Source organism: Aphelocoma coerulescens, chromosome 2 (genome assembly GCF_041296385.1).
Source record: "Aphelocoma coerulescens isolate FSJ_1873_10779 chromosome 2, UR_Acoe_1.0, whole genome shotgun sequence".
NCBI lineage: Eukaryota > Metazoa > Chordata > Aves > Passeriformes > Corvidae > Aphelocoma > Aphelocoma coerulescens.
The window spans coordinates 105,037,357-105,060,434 of NC_091015.1; the positions used below are offsets into that span (position 1 = coordinate 105,037,357).

Consider the following 23,078-nt stretch of genomic DNA (forward strand, 5'->3'; position numbering starts at 1 on the left):
ATGGGGATGGCAAAGCCAGAGCTGGGTAACAGAATGGTCAGGGACAGAATTTGCAGTTACCTGTGCTGCTGCCTGATGAGAGGGAGGACCACAGGGTCTGCCTCTGCCCTCCTGTCAGGGTGGTTCTGTGATCTAACAAATGTCTGCAATTCCCTCTATGGGGCCATACTGAGAAGTTACTAGACCAAAGCTTCCATAGAGGGAGTATCTTACCTATAACCATAGTCTGGATTTTTGGGGGTGGGTGTTGACTTAAATCAGCTTTTGAAAAGGCTTATATGTTCTAGTGCCCTGTCCCTTTGAGACCAAACAGTTAAGTGGATTTTTAAGGTTGGCAAGGCTGCTGCCCAAGGTCTCCGACTGGCTGCTTCACAGGGAGCAAAGGCACCATGGAGACAACATCCTATATGGGAACTTATCTGAGCAGCCTCATCTACTGGATTTGTATAAATTGAAATGTCTCTGTTCACATTAACTTCCAGACTGCTGACCAGCACGTTCCATCAGTAGTGTTGGCTCAGGTCTTCAGGATGGTTCTTTATATCCATCTAGACCGTTGCCATTATTTCTTATTTATGGTTGATCAGGAAGATCATTATTGGTTTTTATTGTTTGGTGCCTCAGTATCCTGTAGTATTCAGCAGGGTCGTGGTGACAGCTGCAGTCCCACCTTCTGTAAGGCAGGACCATCATCATCATCCTCCTGCCTGTGCACCTGACTGGAACAGGGTCAGCCTGGGACAGTGATCTGTGCTCATGGCCTTGAAATACACTCAGTGTCTTAGGCTGGAAGGATTTCAAAGTTTCAGCCTGTAGTTGTTCTGTATGTCTTACCTCTCACAAGTAATGGTATGAATGAAATACATTTCACATTTCTGTAGCTTGTACTTTATTGATCTTACCTCTAAACATTTCTAAAAGAAACAGCTGACCTTGTTAAGTGAACCAACTCCCTCTGTCAGCTCGAAACAGTGTACTTGCAGGTGAGCAAATCAGACTATTCTCAAACTCCTTAAATAGTTTTTTAAAGGTAAATGGTGCCACACTATTTTTATGGCTTTACAAGACAAAAATCTAGGGTACTTATTCCACAGTACTTCAAAATTTAAACTGCTTCCTAATTCACTGCCTCTACACAAAAAAGAATTTTTTCTAAATTATTTATCGTGCCTATAAAATCCTTACTCTTACTCAAGATGAAGTTCTCTCTTTAACAACAGCAGAGCATCACCCCACTTTGGGCTCATCACATATTTCATTAGCTTTGATTCACCTCGGTTCATAAAGCTCCTGTTGGGCTTCAAAGGAGACTCACCCTGGTGACAATCCAGTAGAGGCTTTCCTTTCTGTAGCATAAATCAAGAGTTTCCTTCTACCTCAGTGACTGCTCACTGCCATTTCAAGACTGGAAAGGCCTTCCCAGTCCCATGATAGATGCTTAAAAGGAAAGACCTGTTCTGCCCAGAAGATTGATTGTGCCTGCACTGTCATTCAGAGCAAGGCTCAAAGCAGTGCTGTGTTTTTCAGATATGTTTGAGATGAGTGTTTGTTTAGAAGGGATGGAATGAAGATGTCAATTTAACCTTCTGTTGGTATGGGTGGCAGTTTATTGGGAAAGTAGGGATTTGAAAAAATGCAGTGGTCTGTAGAGTTTGATGAGAAGCAAAGTAATAAATGTCACCATAGGAAAGCTCTAGGTTTGCTTGTATCCCAGCAAAAAATCTTCTGTATAAAGTGATGAACTTGGGCTGTTGTTTTTTTGTCTTGTTTAAATACAGGTTGGATTGGTTGTAATACCTGATAGCACAGCTGGATCTGTTCTATGTGCCATAAATAAGCTTTTGGATCAAGCCTGCATCATAAGTGAAAACCTGCACAGGTTCTTGGCCTCCTGTTGTTACAGTCTTCTGTACTTTCTGCTAACTATAGACAGAGAAGATGCAGAACATCTACAGAAAAGGTAAAGCTGCTCTTCTTACCATCTTGTCTCTGTCTTTGCAGCCACAAGTATTTAGAGGTGTGAGATGACAGGGTACCTGCACACACATACAGTTTATTTTCCTGTCTCTCTGCTTACTTCAAAACATGATGTAGTCTTAAGAAAAGCACCTGCAGAGTTACCAGGAATTACTTAAAACAGTAACTGAAGAAGGTTTCATTTAAAATTGTTCTACTTGGATGTCAAAGCCATCCTGATTTTGTAAATTTGGATATTTATACCTTAATCTTTAACGTTAGCTTCATTAGATACATTGAAAAGCACCATGCAAAGGATTTGGCTTTATGAGTACATACTCTTAACTGATCTGATGTTTCAGTTTTAACAAAATTTCTCAGGCATCATTACAGAGACTGCAAATCCATTTGATTTAAAAAACCAAAAAGCTACAGATAACGGATTCAAATAAATTCACCTGAAACACAGAAATGTCTTTAAAGAGGTCGAACTTCTTTTCCATACACAGAAAAGTTGTTAAAAGCTTCCTGAAAATTTATTTCAAGCCCAAGTCCTCCTCCTCTTACTGTATTTAATGACTTGCATATCACAAGGACCTGAGTCCATTATTTAATTTCTTATGAATCTTAAAAAAGATTCAGGTGTACCTGAAAAATGACTGAACCAAAAACCTCTTTGCAGCTGTATCAAGCAGAAATTGCACTGCATGAGAGGTTAAGCAATATTTGTAGCTTCCAGGGCAGGGCCTTTATCTTTTGCCAGTGCTGTACAAAATTTTGGAATATTTTCAATTTTGGCAGGTTCTGGTGCAAATTTTCTGCTTTGCCTCTAATTATGGTGAATGCAGCTGGTGTGATTGAATCCAGAGAAGCAGATTTCCTTGTACAGCCATGCAGCCAGTTCACAGAAGCACCCTTGAAATGTGTGTCCTCAATCATTTCAGTTTTGATTATCTTCTCCTCTCAGGGATATGCTGTGGGGATCATGCATTTCTGCATTAGCACTCCTGCCACGGTTACTGAGGCTGATGCTGCAAAGCCTGCAAGTGAGCAGGATCTGTCGGGAAGAGCTGCCCATTGTTGCTCAGTTGCTTCGCTTACTAATGCAGCATGGGCAGCTCAGGAACCATATGATCACAAATGAGTTTCTGGTGCAACAGATCATCAAGGACATCATGGTATGAAACTTGTTTCCCAGAGACTACATGTATATCATGTTTATTTTTAAAAATTAATTCAGACGTTGAAGAAGAGCCATTTTAAAATAGTGGTGGTGAAAGCAGATGTAAGACATTATGGTGAGGTTCTCTAACCTGCAGGTTAGGAGGGGGCTGTTTTCCTTTAGTGTTGGAAATGTCACAACCAATGCTTGTGGTGTTCCATTGTGGGTGGGTTGTGCTTGTTGTTGGGTTTTGTAAGCCACCTGCAAATCCTGAGAAGAGGGAATTCCTGGGCTGTGGGCTGCGCTGGTCTCTTGGTAGCAGTTCTCCTTAGACTGGGTTGGGGAGCTCTCCTGCACTGGTAGAACCATGCTCATTTGCATTTTAATTGCCTATAAATTGCAGAATTGGAAAGTAAGTGAGCCACTCTAATTAAGAGTAAGGAAAGCACATCTGGTGTAAATCACACGCTTGGTAATGTAATGACTTAGTGTACCCAGTTGTAACACTTTATTATTTGGGCTTTAACAGACACACCGTGTGGAAATGTGTAAAAGAGAGGAACAATGTCACTGTGGGCAGGGGAACAGGGCTGTCTTGTACCTTTAACAGTGCACCTGATTATCTGTAAAAACAAAGCCAAGTTTTGCAAGTGCTGTTGGGGAAATTGAGTTTTACCTTTTGTCCTCCTTCTTCCTAGACACTGAAGAGTGGTGAAGTTCAGGAGCAGTGGCTCACAGACCTCCATTACTGTTTCAACATCTACCTTGCCTCTCATCCCCAGACACCTGGCCCTATAAACACAGTATATTGAAGAGGTCGAACTGCATTTATTGTAAAGCATTTACTTCTATTTAGTTTTGAATGGAAGATGTTGGAACAAAGCTTGTCAATTTTTTTGTAAGTGAAACAATAAAAATTTTACAGAGAACTGCAATACTTCTATTGCCTTTTTTTCAAGCAAGTAGATGTTACTGGAAGGTGTTTTAGTAAAATGTTGTGACTACAGTGAGGGGTGTTAAAGAAAATCCAGTCCTTGATGCTGAAGAGCTTGCAGAGAAACAGACTTAAATTGACTCTGCTCATCTATTATTTTGAAGCATCACATTATTTTAAAAAGAATTGTGTAGTATCAAGTAGAAAAAAATAGAAAACAATATGCTTTAGAGTAACATTTTTTTTATTTTTGCTGAGTTCATACTTTTAAATACTTTGTGCAAGGTAAATACTGTACACTGTGGCAGCTCCAAAGCTATTAAAAGAACCTTTTTTTTCCCTAGAATAGCATCTTTTTTTGCTTCTCTATTTCATGCACATAGAAAAATAGTTTTTAAAAAAAATTGGTGATAATTTCAAAGGGTAGAAAATGCAGCCCTAATAGTTTCCATAGGTTGAAAAAGCAATTTCTTTAGTGAGTGTTCTTTGTCAACATGTCTACATTTCCTTCCAAATCCATAGTTAGCTAAGGAACAATTGTTTCTTTAGTAGAGAAGTGGAGAACAAAGGCTATTCTTCCATTCCTGCTTGGATTTCAAAATTAATTTAATGAATTTGAGGTAAAATTGAACATTTGTCTCTCAGAAATGTAACATCTTTAGTACAGTTTCCCTCTTCTTTGAGGAGAAAATTCCTACTTTTTGCAATGGAGAACTTTGATAGCCCCTGCAACATTATTGCAATACTAGGCTTAGTGCTTCATCTTCTGTCTTCAAATGCAATTCAGATTTCATCCTGTGTTGGTAAAGAAATTAACAATTGCATTTAAAACCAGTTTGTACACAAAATTGAGTCCAGCTCCTTAGAAGTCTCCTTGGTCTGTAATGCTGTGATAATACAAAACTGAAAATGTTCTAGTTTAATACGTTATAGATGGCTTATACATTGTGAAAGATAACAGTTGTACTGGAATGGATTTTAAATTCCAAACATGGTCTTGCTTAATGCTTGAGTCTTGCATTTTTTGGTTTTGCAGCAGTGGTTGGTCTCATGTTGTATGAGTATTGCCTTGATTTTCCCATGTTCTCCAACAAATTAACACACTGTAGGTTGCTTACTGTAAAAGAACAAAATAGTTTTGATGAGTAACTCTAGTGGGTGAAAAGAGGCTTCATCTACACTATGTTCTAGATTTCATAAGCAGCAAATCCCCTGGACACAGAATATGCCTTTTTCTTGGCATCTCACTGCTGATTGTCTCTCAGTAGTTTGGTTTCTGTGGCACTGGGTACAGCTTGTATGGAACATTGATGCTGCTGCTGTGCGTGTGGGACTTCAGCAGCCTCTCATGGTGCAGCTTAACTCAAGATTTACCCCCATAAATTAATGTAGGATTCCAGACTAACACAACACTCTTGGCTGAATTTGCTGAAGAGTAGAAAGAAATTGTGTTGAGCAATGTTTAGCAACATGAGGTAGGCACTGGGCCCTTTCTAGAAAGTCAGGGAAACTAGTCCAGGGCTAAAGTGAGTACTCTGAATTGTTAGAAAGCAAGAATGAATGTCAGCTGACCCTTCCCAGTTGAGTCTGGGTGAAATGTCTGGGCTCATGCAATGTTTTTTTATTTCCTGTAATGTGCTACAAATAACATGCATGTTTTCCTTTCCCAGTTTTGTAAAGATAAGCTGCAAACATTTCAGTGCTTTATCCCATTCTACCCAGGGTCATCCCAAGTGCAAATCCAAATGTTTCATTGAGGGTGTGAATTCAGCACATATTAAGGACATATTCTAATGCCAAGAGTTGCAAAACCAACCTGCTCCTTTGCAACTCTGAACACACTTTAATGGCCACAGTGAAACAAAGAACTATGCTGGTTCTGCTGCAGAGCACCTCTTTAAGTGCCACTTGCTGAATTGACAAAGGTAATCTATTCAATTAAAAAAAACCTGGAAACGGAACAAATTTCAGGTTTTGAAATATTTTAATGATAACAATCTTAAAGGGCCTATTTGCCAGAATATTCCAAAGTACCTACCCCATCTGTATAGCCCATGCCTTTTGTACCTGTCACCTTCTGCCTGCCTTACTGAACATTTCCTTTGAACACCTGCAATCCCCTCTTCCAAAGTGTTTGCCTGAGTTGGGTGTCAGTCCCTGCTACAGATTTGTCACTGCACGCGTCTTCCATAAGCTCTATGAACATTAAAACTCGGGCTGACAGTCAGCCTTCACCTTCCCAAATGTACCTTCTGCAAGGGAAGAATCAAACTGAACAGTCCATTCTGACCTACTCCAGGCACCTACGTCAGAAACGGAGTATCTGGCATTAGCCACTGACAGCTCTGAACTTTTCCAACAAACGTAATGTTGTCATGCACAAAGGCAGGCAGATGAAAAACATGTTATTGTCTTTTAAGTAAGGGCTAAAGTTCCCTGAGCTCCTATTAGGTGAATAAAAGTAGGTAGTGTTCTAAAGGAACTGGGCAGAGTTCCTATCACTAACCTATTCGTCACCAAGTTATGAAAGCAAAGGCCACTCCAGCCTCAAGAGAAAGCCTTTTTATTTCAGAAGACAGGGAGATCTGTTGTCCTGTAAAGTTAAACGAAAAGAGCTAAAAGCTCTTTTAAAATTTAGATTCATATCTGCATGAAGAGGTGGCAATCAAACACCTGTCTGGGTATGCCTCTTACTTAAAACAGTTCTCAGACAGTGAAAGAAAAAGGCCTCTGTCTCTTTGTGAGGCAGAAACTCACCTACAGTTCTAACAAACTCAAGGACAAGGTCCACTCTCAAGATTTCCTTCTGACTTTGGAGCTGTGTTAAACTACTTGGAAAATGTATTTTACGTCCCTTTGCAAACTACCTGCACTCAGCTCCTTGTGTTGTGTGTTGTGTTGTGTTCCCATCTAGCTGTGGCCTGTCTGACCAAGGTGTAGCACAGCCAGGAATGCCAAATGCCCAGCAGGGCACTAAACCTTCACGTGGTGAAGCACCAGCATCACCACAGCTCCCAACCCCAAGTAAGTGCATAAGACACTTTAAAAAGTGTGAAAAATGACATTTAATAAAGAAGTTTTTCATCTAAATGACTCAACATAAGGATAGAAGTGCAGTGCTCAATTAAGCCCAAAAGTGAAAGAAGGAGCGTGCAATCAACAACAGTTTGGCAGTAGTTACATATTTTGATAAGAGAGCCCAGTCCTTGAGAACATTGTTTTCTTATCTAAGAAGAAACCAACCTCATGTATGTAAACATCAAATTAAGCATTCTTAAAATGGATGTGTCCTACCTGAGACCAGCTGCACATCAGAAAGTTTCAGCTTAGAAGGAGGTCTTGTTGACTGACACACTTTGCCTTCCTGAGAACGTCCTTTAACAAACAATGTGAACATCTCTCTGTTTATCACATAAACATGTGATGATGTATACCTACAAACTATTTCAGTGAGCTACAGCATTATTTTATCCTAAAAATTACTCTCATTTATTATGGAGAAACTCATGAGACACTCTGTATGACAGAAAATCGTGACAACCACAACTGAAATTTAACTACAGTTAAAATACATCTTGCAGTTACTATTAAAAAAAAAAAAAGAAGGAAAATAAATCTACTAGCTTTATTTTTTTTACCCTTTTTGGGTCTCTAAGCTGCAGAGCCATGATAGAAGTGACTCACCACCTGTTAAAGTACATATAGTTAGCATATCCTTACTCCATCAGTGATCCGCATTGTACAGGAACCTGGGGTCTAGAAGCAATACTTTTCCTCTACCTTTTCTTGAAGATGCATTCCTTCACACATGCACATTCAAGCACAGTGAAAAGCAGTGCAGAATTATAAAAGACAATCTTGCTCTTTCCATAAAGACCACATATCTTCATACAGGAGAGTTATCAACAGGGAATATACTCTTCAAATGAAATACTTTTAAAACAGTACAAAACCAAAAAAAATGTTTTAAACAAGGCTTTAAAAAACCAAACTGTGATCCAGATAGCCACTCTGCATGGATACAGCCAGCTATCCCCAGCTTAACTGCTCTGTTCTCTTTCCACATTGATATATGTGAGCAGCTCTGGCAAAGGAATTAGTTGATTGCTCAAGACCTGTGCTGAAACAATGCTGTGTGGGGATTCAAACAGCTTTAGCAGGAGCCATTTTAAATCAGAGTTGTTTGGCTTTTTTAACCTGATACAAAAATACAGTTGCCCAGAACACCTGAGATTCAGACTAATTTTTATAAACAGTTGAAATCCTTAATAATTAGGTAAGAAGTGCATAGATGAATACACTCTGTTGTAAAAATAAAAGCATGGTTATTTAAAATAAATTATAGTGAAGAGAAAATTACCATATATCTGCTTTAGGATGGACTGCTTGCTGGTTTTTACGGCTGAGCTGGTTTTGTTTACGGATTTCAGATTTTTACATGAAGGAACTGATTTCAGAGGGCTATGGTTCAGCTGTTTCTTCCAAGCAACCTGAATGAAGAAGGCAGCTGCCTCTTGTCTCCATTTGTCTTCATCTTCCTTGCACTGCCGCTTAGCACTAAGGAGCTGAAACAACTCCTGTCTTAGCTGGTAACTAGAGAGCAGAAAAGAGAAAAGCACTTGTTTTAGGTGACCTGTTTTAACTTCCGTGCTTTCCACGCATCAGTTCACATGGTGGATTACATGAGTAACTGGGAAAACAGAACTCCCACTGATGTGCTAAGTCACTTGGATGAGAAATGTTTGTTCAGAAGAAAAACTAGGAGCTGGGTTCAATTTTGGATGCATCCATTATTTCACACAGTTAGTAAAGATCTGGTGTTACAGGTGTCAAGAGGTACAGTGCTTCAACATCAGCTTATCAGCTGCTTTATAAATAGAAAATCATCAGAAGACAAAACTATAAATATTTATGGTAACAGTATAATCAATACTGCTTCCTCATTTTCACTATATTCACAGCTTAGTAACACCAAACTTTCTCATGTGCTCATGTCCTCAGTCAATCAGTGCAAGAGACAAACCAAATCTACCTCCTGTGGGTTCAACTGCACATTTCCTCTGCAGAAAATTGAGCTGCTCACTCCTCCTTCTGAAGATGCTCCCCTCACCTTGTTTTCAGCAATCTGCGGGTTTTTCCCTTGCCTTCAAAGGCTCCCTGTCTTTTGACCCAACCTTGCCTCAGCTGCTTTGATCTTACCCACAGTCACAGCCCTCTGCGAGTGGCAGCAGCAGATTATCTGTCCCTCACACTCCGGTGGCAAATGGCACCAGCAGCAGGGAGTTGTTTGGGGGTTTTTTTTCCACTTGAATCGGAGGTAAGTATTCAATCGGATATTGGCGGTTCACACTCACAAGTCAATTAACCGGCTTAGCAATTAACTCTGAATCCTCCCAGTACAAGCCTGTCACAAATGAGCATTGAGTAACACTTGTAAAATATTAATTATAAGTGTTTGGTAAGAGGCCAAAACACATTGATCGTCATCCCCTCTGGCATTCAGAAAAGCTTCCACTGGATGCCCCGGTAAAGCAAAGGAGGAAGGAGAGAGAAAGAGGCGATTTTTATTGTTGCTCCCTCTGCAACAAGTTCTAAATTAAAACAAAAGACAGCAAGCCAGATACAAATTGTTTAAATATATGTTCTAAGCCAATGAACTATATAATTCAAACAAAGCAACAGTCATATACAAAAAATGAGTACATAAAAGCACGATAGAATGCCAAAGGGGGATGATATGCTCCGTTACAGCTCGAATAATTTTAAACTTCCAATAAGCTTAGTAAATTACCTCTGTGAAATTTGCTGGGTGAGACAAATCTATTTAATCTTAATTTAATGAAGCTTCACAATTCAGGCATGTACCATTATGCAGCTCATTAAAGTACATAACAAATGCAGGCAGCAACTGCATCTGGCCAGGGCCTTCAAGTTGTGAAGTATAGTATGAATTCAGAACTGGAGTATTATTGAGAGACAGAGGAAAAAATATGATCCAGTTTTCTTGAATAACATGTCACTTTTAACTTTTCAAGGGGGTAAGAGGAAAAGAAAGTGCAGGAGCACAGTTACAGTGACTTGTTAACATAACTTGAGCTAAGGATGGGTTAAGTGCATACTTAACTGCAGAAAAAACATTTTGGGAACTGTTTTATACTCCAGCAGAAAAGAATACTAAGCTACTCTCTTGGAATTCAGTAATTACTGCCAGCTGCCTTTGCTGATACGTGAAATGACCCATTCACAGTCACTCCACCTTTGCACCCAGCTGTGACTTCATGTTTGTAGAGAACTCTGGTAGTTTTTAGCAACAAGAAAACAACTGTGAGGTTCTGACACTCAGGAGAGGTAAGCAGTTATCTGTAGATTGTTTTAATTCATTGTTTTAATTCAGCTCTCTCGTAACACATCATTCTGATCCTAGTGAGAAAAAAAGGGAATGGGACCAAGTCTGATACAATATGAATTTGACATGGTGCTTTAAAATACCTGATGCTTAGTCAACAAAACTACTGCACCTAAAAGAAAAGTGGAATATCCACGTGCAGAACAACAAAGCTGGCAAGTGGTGTTCTCACTCATTGTTACAGAGGCTCTAATCTTAAAAACTACTGCTGGCCAAAGTATGCACACAGAAATAATATATTAAGAAAATACAGCTTGACTCCAGTGGGAGAACAACAGCGACAACAACCAACTTATTCCAGCTTCTGCCAACTCCCTGTGGGCCCTGGAGCATGGTACAGGCCCCGGTGCCCCCCACGAGAGAACACAGACACAGAATCTGTAAGCCTCAACAAGCAGGATAAGCAATTAACCTTTGGCAAGCCACACACCTTAGAATACACTTTTGAGGAGTACATTTATAAAGTTTGCAGATTTGGGAATTGAAACATTCTCCTGACAATGGCAAGTTTGATACACTTAAGTAGACCAGTACCACTCTGCTGTTGTGTTTGCCTTCAATAAATAAATCAGGAGTATAAAATTTGCAGAGTGAGACAAATACATTTAATTCTAATTTAGAGAAATTCCAGAACTCAAGCACATACTTCCACATGTTTCTAATGTAGAATTACACAGAATTAAGAGTGTATAATTTTATTGCTGTCTACAAGTACATACTATTTACCAGAGCAAGTTTGGACCAAAAGAAAACACGGGACTGTGGAAGAACTGCCAAACTAATCTCTCCTGCAGTCCTGCAGAATTTATGATCTTTGTTAGTGTTCTCTGAGTTCTTGCAAACAGAAAAAATATATTTATTTTTCACTATTAAGTATTTAAATAACAGATGTAACTTAAACAATCTTTAATTCCCACAATTTCCAAAATGCAAAGTGTAAGTGCATGCACTTCTTGGAGAGATTGCACACCATCCCTGTTTCAGCAGTATAGAAAGGCCTATCAGAATCTTCAGAGAGTCAGAAGTGCAAATGGAATGCAGATTTTCATGCAGGTAAGTCAGCTTAATGCAAGACTTTGGATCCCAGTTCTTGTGAGGAAATTTGCACAAGCACTCACTACACATTGCTCTGCTTTGTCTTAAAGCCGTGGCACGTGCCTACTCCTGACTGCGTTTAGCTTTTGGTACCTAAAGGATTTGAACACATAAGACAAGAGCTTGGGATCTACATCAGAAAAGAAGGCCAAGGAGCACCCAGCTGCTTGCACAGTGAGTGGGAACAGCAGAGAGTGCAGAAATGGTAGAACCCTGGGAGAACAATGGCTGCTTTGCTATGCAGTTCAGAGTAGGTATGAGGAATATGGCATGGAATCACAGTGCCACAGCGTGGTTTGGGTTGGAAGGGATTTTTAAAGACCATCTCATCTACCCTCCCTGCCATGGCCAGGGACATCTTCAACTCAGAGTTCCTCAGAGAAACTGTTAAATGAGTGAGAGACCTGGAAAGAATATTAGTAAACATCAGCAATTTATACTTTTCTGCCCCCAATAAAAATCAAAGAAAGTTTAAATAAAAACAAGAAATAAGAATAGGGTGCTTCCCCTACAGCCATACTCTTCCTGCCCATTTTGGTAAGAAATTTAATATTAAGGAGCATTTACTTTTAGAATGATGGCATTTCTGAGGTTGAAACTCACACATTCATGAAAGCAGGATAATGCTGTGGAAAGCAAACACTGGGACATATCTCTCTCTTCTGTACAGCAGTTGTTCCTGCTTAATCAAGGTACTCAAGCTAGCTTCAAGTTTTGGCAATGAACACTCAAAGCTTCCAAACATCCCGTGGTTTGGTTATCTGGTTAAAAGTCAGGTCAGAGCACAATTTCATATGTGTCACTGAACTCCAGGCTTAGGCAAATCCTGATTCACGCTCTAAAGAAATATCAGTGCTTGAAATAGAAGTTTAACAATTTCTCTGAGTATTAAAAGTCATCACTTATCTTGCACTTTTTATGAACTGACTGATGTAATTCTAGGCAACTGGAACCCACTTCCCTTTGTGTGGAGAAAGATTATTAACTTCCTCATTTAGCACTGGCAACATTGTAAGCAAAAGGCCCAAATAAAGGACATTGCCAACAGGCCTAGTTTAATTGAAATCTACTTGTATCTCACTCGTCTCTAGCTCCTGAAACAGTAATCTTACCTTCTCCACGTCCTCTGTATGACTGTGGCAGCATAGTTCTTCTTCCGAAACAGCTCTTTTCTTTTTCTTTCTTTTTCTATGATCTGCATTCGAATCTCTAAAGGGATTAGTTCAATATTTGTACTTTGCCATGGAACAGAACACAACTGATCATCTGTATTCCTGGATCCAATTATGCCTGTGTTTTCCAAGTTCAAACTGTGATCAGAAGCAGAACATGTTACTGGGTTTCTTGGCACAGTCCTGGTAGGTTCTGCCTCAGCAGACAATAATGAGGAGGCCTTTTTTGCTATTTCATTGTTTCCCACTTTGACAGTTTGTTCTACAGCCTGCAGGCTGTCATTTCTGGTGCTTCCAAATACTGTTTTGGCACTTCCTGGTCTACTAGAACCAGCTGGTGAACATCTCTTATCATTTACCTCCTTATTTCTGGGTTTCTGCTGGTGCCTTTTGCCTTTGAAAGGAGCTTCACCCAGCTTTGAGTTTTGCGCCGTTCCACCGGTACAAGCAGCATCGCAGAAGAACACAGCCCTTCCTTCACTGTGGTCCCTCTTGCCAGAGGGAGGCTGACTTGAATCCCTTTGCTTTTCCCCAGCACAGGCAGTCCTACAGGCAGAAGCAGGAAGCCTCCTGCTCCTCCGAGCACAGGCACCCGTTGTGTCAACAGCATGTTCCTGGTGCTTTTCTCCGTCCACTTCTGCAGCAGGTGCAACCTGATGTTTCACTTCAACTTTTGTTCCCTCGTTGGCTTTGCCACAATGGAAATGGACACAACTTGACTTGCTTTTGATGTGTTTTCTCAATGAATCTTTAGACAGAGAAATGGAAAACAACGTTCAGTCTCTGATCCAGCAAAACATAGTTTATGTCTCTGATTTTTTGGCTCAGTTACCTTTGAGGCACACTAGGATTCACTTAAATGAACAAAAAAATGCAAGCAGGAAGAATCAGAAGAGGACATGATTGCCTGTCACAGTAGAGTCCCAAACTCCTTCATTTGCTCAATGTTTTACAAATGGTTTTCTTTCTAACATTACATTTGAGTTAGATGCCTGAAAAGCTCCTGTTCTATCCATCCTGCATCCTGGCACAGGATAACCCACTGAGCCAGGAAACCCAAAGTACTTGGCTTCTCAGTACCTCCCTTGACATCCTGAATGAAACTATGAAGTCCTTCCTATTTCTCCCTTGCTGCTGTGTGATCACTGCTTCTAAACATTCTGGTGAGGGTGACTCGAAAGCCAGACTGCAGTGCAAAACTGAAAATTCCCCATCTTCCATCCACCTTCCATTCTGCTTGAAAATTAACAAGAGAATGAGAAAATAAACCAGACAGGATGAAATGTAACAGACAGGATGTTACAGGGTAGGTATCAGGGGAAAAAGAAAAGAAAGAGATCTTTGATATCCAGATGAAAATCATCTGGATCATCCAGAACCTGGTGAAACGATGCTTTACAGGATACCCTTTTGACTGGATAACCAGATCAGAAAACACCCATCAACTGAATCACAGTTTTCATAGCCCAAAGGGTCTAAATTTATATTTAATTCCAATAAAATGACCAATGAAGTCCAATAAAGAAGATTGATTAAAACACCTAATGAGAACTGACTATACAACTTCATGATTTGATCCTGGTTGTATCAACTTTCCTGGCATCACCTCAGTAACAAAAAGGGAATGCATACCTAAAAAAGGCATAGCATTCTTTCAAACACTGACAGTTTGGATTGAGCTGGAGGATAAATCTCGTTTAAAAACAAGAGATACCATTTCTCCATTAACATTCTTGATGTGCACCGCAGATATGTCAAATATCTTTAATCTTATTTTCTCCAAAGGGTGCAATTAATAGAACAATTGCCCACAGCCTGTTTTCATGTATTCTACGTATTTTTATAGACTCCATAAGACACTATACTGGTGTTTTTCACTACTTCACACAGAGTAAAAGAATGTGTATCTAACTCTACCCTGCTGCACAAATTGCTCAAGTGATGAAAGATGATGAAATCACAGAAAGACAAAATGGGTCCTATATAAAAAAAACCCCAAGAATTGGGCAAAGCGGATAAACAGCGCAATTAAAAAAGATCACAAACCTTGCCTGATCTTACGACCTTCGCTCTGAGGCTCCGCTGACAGGCAGCTCTCCTTTGGGGCCCCTTTGCTGTGACCAGCTTTAGGTGAACCTCTGCTGTTTCTCCCTGGCTGGATCTGTGAAGCATTGAGGGACAGAATCCTCTTGCTCTGTGTGTCAGCTGCTTTGTTGGGTAGCTGTGGGATACTGGTGGCCTTCTCCCGATTTGCGGGGTTCTGTTGTACCCAAAATTTGTTTTGTTCCATGTTCTGCATCCCTGTCTGCAGCTTGGCTTCTTTCCTCTTAGTTTCTTCTTCACGTTTCCTGCAATTATAGTCCATACCATAAGAGTTCCAAAGATTAAATCTTGGGAGCATATATCTAACTTGAGCACACTCCTCTCTAAAAATCTGATGCTGCCACAACAAAACCTTGACTTGACATCTTTTTCGTGAGAAAAGGACACACATTGCACTGAAATGTCTTGGCTTGATCCAAAACAAAAACTGACTTGCAGCTACAGCCTGATGAAGGTTAAGTCCTTGTCAGCCAGCTGCCCATTCAGTTTGCAGTTGTTTTAACTCACTTATTGAAAACAACTAAATTTAGGGGGATTTATAAATATACAAAAATTAAAATTAGGATTTTTAAAAGAATCATGACACTTACAATTATGTTTGTAATTAGTAATGAGCAATGTTTTCATGTAAGTAGTAATGCAATGCACTGTATTTGAAAAGCAAAAAACTAACAAAAAACACAGTACCTTTGAAAATTATTTTTTCATACTTAAATGTGCCATAGTTAGTACAGACAATAATAAACCAACTTTGAGCTAGATACTGGTACTAACTTGCTGCTATGTATTTGCCATTGGTAGATAATAAATTTTGCATATACATTACATGTCATATAAATGACTACATGTCATATAAATGACAAATTCTGAAAATATGAGATGTGAATTAGAAACTTGTGTGCACACAGTAGGCCATTACAATGGTGACATTTGGATTTCCAAAATGAAATAAGTCACACGTCTCTTAACCGTGTAGCCATAAAAGAGAATTTTGGACAAACTTAGGAAAGGTGCATCCATCGAATAAAATTTTGCAGCCTATTTTGAAATACAGTGGGCTATCATTGCACTTTATCTTTTAAATTCTTGTTCCTACCAAGCAGAATAAACCCAATAGCACACAGCAAACGTTACATACCTACCTCCCATTGAATTTGTTTTTTGTAAATTAAGCCCTGGTTGTTGGACAAAGTGACACTTCTCCTGTTGGACGGACAGGCGGTAAATGCCGTATCATGTAGCTGCCTGGTATTTTAACTCGCTTCCAGTGCTCCAACACAGTCTGCAGACTGTTGCCACATCAGCTCCCAGCACGGCGTGTGACAGGTGAGTTATGCAGCACGCCAGCCCCAGTTCCTGTGAGTGGTGTCACTGCCAGCGCGTGTCACTGCAGCGCGAGCTGCCAGCGAGAAGCCCTAACTTTATCTGTCACTGCTATCTTATCAACTATGCTCTGCAGAAGAAGCTGATTGAACTTTGCACCTGAAAAGCTGCTAATTGATCTAAAAAAATACACTCCTAGCAGCCTGGGATTCAGTATTCCCTCTGGCATGAAAAAAAGTGGCTAGTTTCAATTAATATTGGCATTCCACAACCGGACTATGCAGGGATGTTGGGACTGTGTACAGTATGGATCTCACTGCCATTACTGTGCCATTTGAGCTGATAAATCAGATCTTGCTATTCACAGAATAGTAATTTTCCATCCTCCACAAGAATAAGCAGCCTAGTACCAATACCCTCTATTCAGGGTATTAGAAAAGGAAGTGTGAGATGGGCTGTGTGATACACAATCAAGCCAGAGTGACCTGCACTCCTCTGATGAGCAGATCAACTCAAAACAATAACTTCAGCAACATACCAATTGTAAAGTTATTGAAATGACACAGGACCAGAAACCAAGAAGAAAAAAGGGGTTTTTTTTCTTTAAAGGTCTTATCTGTGTACTAATTTTTCAGATTAAACTGAAGAAAGAATAAAGGGAAGGGATTTCAAAGCTCCCTATTCATAAAGTATCATCATAATGGTCACAGTACAGCTTAGTTGAATAATAGACTCCTGAATACATAAGAACCTTGTGTTTTGCTTTATTTAATCAGAAATTCAGCTTGTATTACAAGTGAAGGATCTCTTTGAAATTAAGATTTCCAAGTTTTACTGCTGTCCAGTTTGAGAGGCTAAGTTTCATGAACAAGTGAAGGAAGCAGACAAGATTCTAACTTCAGGGCTCTCAGTCATTCTTAGGAGGTTCTGGTGGCTCAACAGGATCCAAATTTGGGCTCTCAAGTTAGACAGCTACAGCTCAACAGTGGTAATAGAGCTGGCAGGCCAACACTTTCCTTTGTAAATGCAACACAATTTTGTCCTGAATGGTCATAAACTTGTACTTTGTCGCAAAAGTGAAAGACTGAAAACTGAGCCTTTAGCAGATGGAAAGGAACAGTTTCAGCCTCACACACACATTTGGGAAGAGACAGAGATGCTTTGAATTTTTGATTCTGCTAAAATGAATTCAACCTTTTCTATTCTGTTAAGACTAGAGACTTAAGTTTTTTATCTAGTCACTGAAGGATATTTTAAAGGAGAGTGTTTTTAAAGTTATCCTTGCAGAAAAAAAGCTTACTTAAAAAATCACAACTGAAAGTACATCTCCAGGCATGATCCTACTACAGGTAGAGCTTCACCTGGACTAAGAGGAGTTATATTTCATGGTGTATAAACAGCATCTCCTGCTACACAGTATAGCATGATGATTATTTTCAGAAGAATGACACCACTGACTCATGACATGTTCAGCTTCTGATCTACAATAATCTTTTAAACTGGTAGTCCTTAATAAAAATGTTAAGACAACAGTTAATTTCTCTCCAGTATTCCTATGTTGACTGGTCTTCCCAAATATGTAGAGCAGTCCATTAGTTCTTACCTATCTATTTTTTCCTCAGTCATTTCTCATATGTATTTTACCACCATTCAGATTTCTAATTGAGTCTTCAATGTGCTTACAATCTTCTGCATTTTGGTGCTATTTTCAAATTTAAATTTACTTTTTAAATGAAAATACACATTCATGATGGATTTGTGAAATTCTCATCAATATACATTCCAGTTTAAAGGTGAGAAATGAGAAATTTCCCATGAGGAAGTATGAAGACTTTAGGCAAGTCTGAATGACAGCTACTGTTTCTCCATGGCCACAAAACTTGTTATTCAGACACAAAAGAAAATTGAGTTGGTTGGATGTAATTTCTTCTGAAGTGAAAAAAAAAAAAAAACCCACAGAACAGTTCAGTCTACTTAGCATCTCTCATGGACCACCTGTTTCTTTACTCTTCCTTTTACAATGAGTATGTTTACAATGGTTTATTGTGATACCTACCCCACATCCTTTGCCAGTTCTTATTTAGCACCTCAGCTTGTTTAGCTTTATCATTGTATGTTCTTATTACTGTCAATTTTAGTAATTACATCAAATTTCCAATATGTGCTTTCCCTTTTCAGGTTGCTGAAGAGCTCATTATTTTCTCTGTTGCCACACTCCCCTATCTTTTCTCAGCATGCAGGGCTAACCACCAGTCTTTTGAAAAACCTCATAATCTACTTGTACTCTCTTGGCATGAGAACATTTTTCTAAATCTACTGAAGGCTGTTTAATTGAAGTGCTTATTTTCTTGCTGTTCTTCTCTTCCTAAATATCAGGAGTTACTTACTTTCATCCATTTCCCTTTCACATCCTCATTCTCAATCAGTTTCCTCCAACTGGCCAAAATGAAAAACAAAAGTATGGATTCAGGAACTCATTCTGAGAAATTGAAAGGGAATGTGAACAAATGAGGAACGAGTTCTGCAGCCCTTTCAAAATTCAATATATTGAACATTAGTTTTCCCTGAATATGTTTTAAACCCTTAAATATTATTTTCTTAAATACTTCGTTTTGCCGGAAGTAAACCAAAATCCTCTTTTTGAAGTCTGGAAGGATTTCAGGACTGGAATCTCAGGAAGTCATCGAGGCTAACATGCTGCTCAAAACAGGGTCCAATTGGGTGGCTCAGCTTTTTATCCACCTTGAGAACTTTTATGGACAGAGACAATACAACCTCTTTGGGCTGTTCTACTGCTTGATTGTTACAAGGGTGAAAGAATTTCTCTTTATTTCCAGACAAAATCTCTGGTTTCAACTTCTGTCTGTTATAAGTTTCCCAGAGACCAGGGACACCAACCAGACTACAGTTCCCCAGATTATTTTTTTGGCCCTTTTTGAAGCTGGGTGCAACATTTTCTTTCCTCTCACCACAGGAGACCTTCCCTAGTCTATGTGACCTTTCAAAGACATTGGAAAGTGGCCTTTTAATGGTGTCAGTTCTTTCTGTACCCTTGGAGGCTGCCAGTCTGGTCCCATGGACTTGTCTCAGCTGAGTTCTCTCAAGCCATCCCTGACTTAATCCTCATTCACAGCTGGCAGTTCTCCTCCTTGAACCAATTCTCTTAGCAAAGAGGCCTGGGAGACCTTCTTCTGGAAGACTGAGGATGAGAAGGCATTGAGTACTCCTGCCACACCTGTGTCTGTTGTCACTAAATGCACCATTCAGCAACAGGCCCACATATCCCTTGCTCAGCTTTTTACTAATGTATTACTGCTTTTATTAATATAGAAGCACAAAGTCCCCTTTAAAATCTCAATTCCATTTGAGTTTTGGTGTTTCTGACACCATCCCTACACTCCCAAGCCATGCTTTTACACTCTGCCTTTGCAGTCTGTCCCAGCTTCTGCCTCCTGTAAACTGCATTTTTACATTTGAGCTTTGTCAATGATTCCCTGCTTACCCAAATTGGTCTACTGGTGTGTCTCTTTGCTCAGTGACATATTAGTGTGCATGTTGTTTTGGCCTTCATCAAACTTCATTTTATAAATTACAGGTTTTTTTTTTAATATAGCACAGAACATGGGAGAAGATGTTTGTATAGAAATATTTCATAGGCTTTAAATACAGTGAATGTAATTTTACCAGAAAATAATACAGGTATAAGGTGCTGGCTGACTTTTTGTTAGGGTAAAAAAAACAAAACAAAAAAACCCCCACCTAACTAAATGCAGACTCATTGGAGCGATTTATCTTAATGAGACTCTCTAAAATAACATATTACAAAGCAAGTTTTAAATACCTACACTGAAATATTTGGAGAGGGGGGAGTGTTTGATCTAGGAATTCACCATCATTCTGGATCCCCACATAATGTCTAGCTTTATCTGGAGACCAGATTTTTAAACATCAGTAAGGATAATAGTTTTTCTTTGCAGCAACACCCTGGCCAATTTTAGCTGTGGAATGCACAGATGGGTACGCAGAATGATGACAACATAATGTCCCCTTCAGTTTATTACAGATCATAAAACTGCAATTAAATAAAATTTGTTATGTGACAACCTGATTTGCTTGTACACTCCAATTGTACTGTAATTCTCTTTTTATGGTATTTGGTACACAGACTTTGTTTCTATTGTTTTCAAACAAATCAACAACAGCTAAGTAAGTTTCAGAAACTACATCTGAAACTCACAAAGGAAAACTATTACAAAAATATCCCCAAATTTCCATGAGGCAATTCTTTTCCATTTAATCTTCCTCATGGTGGATCAGAGATTCTTCTAAAAATGACTGTCATCACAAAGGATAAAACTATCTCATTTGGTAAAGTCAGGTGTGACCACACAGCAGTAAGCAGAGCTCTCCACATTAAAAAGAAATATTTTCAAAGGCAGCTTCTCTTTGCATGGTTTTGACTTATACTGACTTCAGCAGAAAAGGTAAACAGTAGGAGAGCTACAGGTTACAACTTCAGGATGTAAAGATGTGAGTAAGAGATGAGTTATCTGATATTTCTAGCTTTGGTTCCTCCTGGGGAATAACAAGTGTTATACAGTAGCAGCACTCAAACCCAATGAAGGTCCAACTGGCTAGTTATGCAGAACATCAAACAACCAAATTTGATACAGAGTGTAGTGCAGCTGAATTTGTCTGTGATACACAGGTGCAACACCAACACCTCTAGGTTCAATCATTATGTTGTGTGGTTTTTTCATATGATCTCTCTTTATCAAAATAATTCTACCAAATCGTGCAGAAATCTTTTCAGACTGTTATGTTTTTTCACTTCAGAATCAGATTTCTTCAAGAGAAACCAGGTGCTAATTTCATACTAAGAATCTTGAGGATAAACCCCAAGCAAGCAAAGCATTTTGATAATCATTTATGTACCTTTTGATTTTAGAGTTTCACCACTGTGCTATCACTACCACATTTAAATTGGGTTGAAATTCAGCCAGAACTTAGACATCTTGCTGATAACTATTTGAATTGCATATGTTAGTTATCAGTAATGCAATATAACCAATTCTTAGGAACTCTCTAATTCAAGACCAGAAAATATAAGTGCAGAGAATGATAGTGCCCAAAATGAAGTTGCAAATGGAATCCAGGAATTCAGGCTGCTAGAGAAACATTAAGTTAAACCTTACTAAACTAGGCCTTCCCTGGTTTGTTTTTGTTTTTTTTCCTCAGCTACTTATTAATTTCTTTTCAAAACTGATATCAAGACTTGACAGGTCAATAATTATTTCCATCACCTTCAAGTGATAAATGTTTCCCAAGCCATTTCATCATCATACAGAATATCAGGCAAAGATCCATGGATGCTAACATGCTATTTTCTCAGACTTTCGTATTTTGTCTTGTTATTTTATATTATATAAAGTTTGTTATTTAAACTGGGATTATATGGAAAATAACTTCCATCTGTCTATAGTTAAATGGAAGTTATATGCTTCCTTCAGTTTCATGAATTTCACAAAGAGGAACAAAACCTGATGAGCAACCGATAAAATCACACACTGATAAATACAAACTAACAACAAATATCTCTTTGCTGGAGTAGATTTCAAGTCTCAGACTTACTTGGCAGCAGCATCTTTTCTCAGCTGTTCATGTTTCATTAAAAGATTCTTCCTCTCTTGAAAAGCCTTCCGAACTTTGTATCCTTTGTAGACAGCCTGAATTTTGAAAGCAGCAATATCCTGAATGGCAGCTATAGACAGAGCCCCATGTTCTAACATGAACTGAATCACTTCGTGGTGTTCACCAAGCAAGGCATAATCAAGTGGAGTATATCTAAAAAAAACAAAAGCAAAACAAAACCACAACTATTATTGATCTAGAACTCTAGCTATAATGTGCATTTACTTAACCCTCTTTCCATAAGGCAACTTCTAGTATGGAGACAGATTAAACACTGTTTAAGTAGTTTTCCTCATCTTTTTAAGCATTATTTTCCTACCTTATTCATTCTACACACTGTGGTTATGTTTAAAGCTTATTTTAGCCTCCTAATATGGAAGGTGGGGGAGAGGGGGACCAGACTACATGAGGTGTTTGGACAGAATGTCCGAAAGCCCCATCCACAGCATTAACTGTGGCAGGCAGGCAGTCTTTAAAAGGTGTTATTGAGATTTTCATATAGAAATAGAAAGAAAAAGTAAGTTAAAATATTTTTGTGTTATTTCCATATGAATTTAAGTTCTAGAGACCTACTGTCAAATCTGGCTTAGCTTCTATAACATTGACTGAGGACAGTATGACTGACCAAGCAGCAGGATTAGATCAGTAGCAATCTAAAACGATAATATCATTTTTTAAGGTACTAGGAAGACTTAAGTCTGTTTTCAAATGGACACAGGTGTTCAAAATATTAAATTGCTTTGGGTTTTAATGGTGTCAAAGACACCTAAGCCTTTTTCAAAATAATTCCCAAATTTCCCACTGTCAACATGGGAGCAAAATTTACATCTCTCCCACACCAACACTGAAACTTTAGGCAGAGACATTTAGGGGCTGAAAATTATCAGTCACAAACCATAATCAAGACCATATCACATCAGACTATCCAATAACAAATGTCAATGCATGTGATGGTGAAAATTAGGGCTCTTGTTGATGGTAACTTGCTGGGATGCAGTGCTGGTAAGCAAAGAAAAACAGACAGAAAGCACAATTGGACCTGCCACACAGCAATGGTTTGATGGAAGGGTAAACAGTATCTGAACTGAGGTGTCTGCAGGAATAAAGACAATGACATAACATGAAAATTTGGATGTCAAGGTGTGCTGCTGATAGCATTTAAAGAGATACAGACTTTCGATAACCCAGAAATGGGAACTTCAGCAGGAACATAATTAAACATTTTTAAAGTATTCC

The 23,078-nt window shown here is 39.0% G+C and overlaps 2 protein-coding genes across 11 annotated transcripts in view; one reads left to right on the forward strand and one right to left on the reverse strand.

Moving 5' to 3' along the window:
- TEX10 (testis expressed 10) overlaps positions 1–4,047 on the forward strand; it is a 55,708-nt gene extending 51,661 nt beyond the window's left edge. For all 7 annotated transcript variants that reach the window (XM_069004268.1, XM_069004266.1, XM_069004273.1 and 4 more), the window contains 3 exons: positions 1,779–1,960; positions 2,924–3,134; positions 3,817–4,047. In XM_069004268.1, the coding sequence (XP_068860369.1) occupies positions 1,779–1,960; positions 2,924–3,134; positions 3,817–3,930 (507 nt within the window). In that variant the 3' untranslated portion in view covers positions 3,931–4,047. The remainder of the gene's footprint in view (positions 1–1,778; positions 1,961–2,923; positions 3,135–3,816) is intronic.
- Positions 4,048–4,278: 231 nt separating this feature from the next.
- INVS (inversin) overlaps positions 4,279–23,078 on the reverse strand; it is an 85,492-nt gene continuing 66,692 nt past the window's right edge. For 3 of the 4 annotated variants that reach the window (XM_069004262.1, XM_069004264.1, XM_069004265.1), the window contains 6 exons: positions 21,783–21,995; positions 14,772–15,073; positions 12,666–13,473; positions 8,413–8,645; positions 7,347–7,427; positions 4,279–5,169 (listed from right to left, as the gene is read on the reverse strand). In XM_069004262.1, coding sequence (XP_068860363.1) covers positions 5,054–5,169; positions 7,347–7,427; positions 8,413–8,645; positions 12,666–13,473; positions 14,772–15,073; positions 21,783–21,995 — 1,753 coding nt within the window. In that variant the 3' untranslated portion in view covers positions 4,279–5,053. The remainder of the gene's footprint in view (positions 5,170–7,346; positions 7,428–8,412; positions 8,646–12,665; positions 13,474–14,771; positions 15,074–21,782; positions 21,996–23,078) is intronic. The other variant, XM_069004263.1, reaches the window with a different exon arrangement.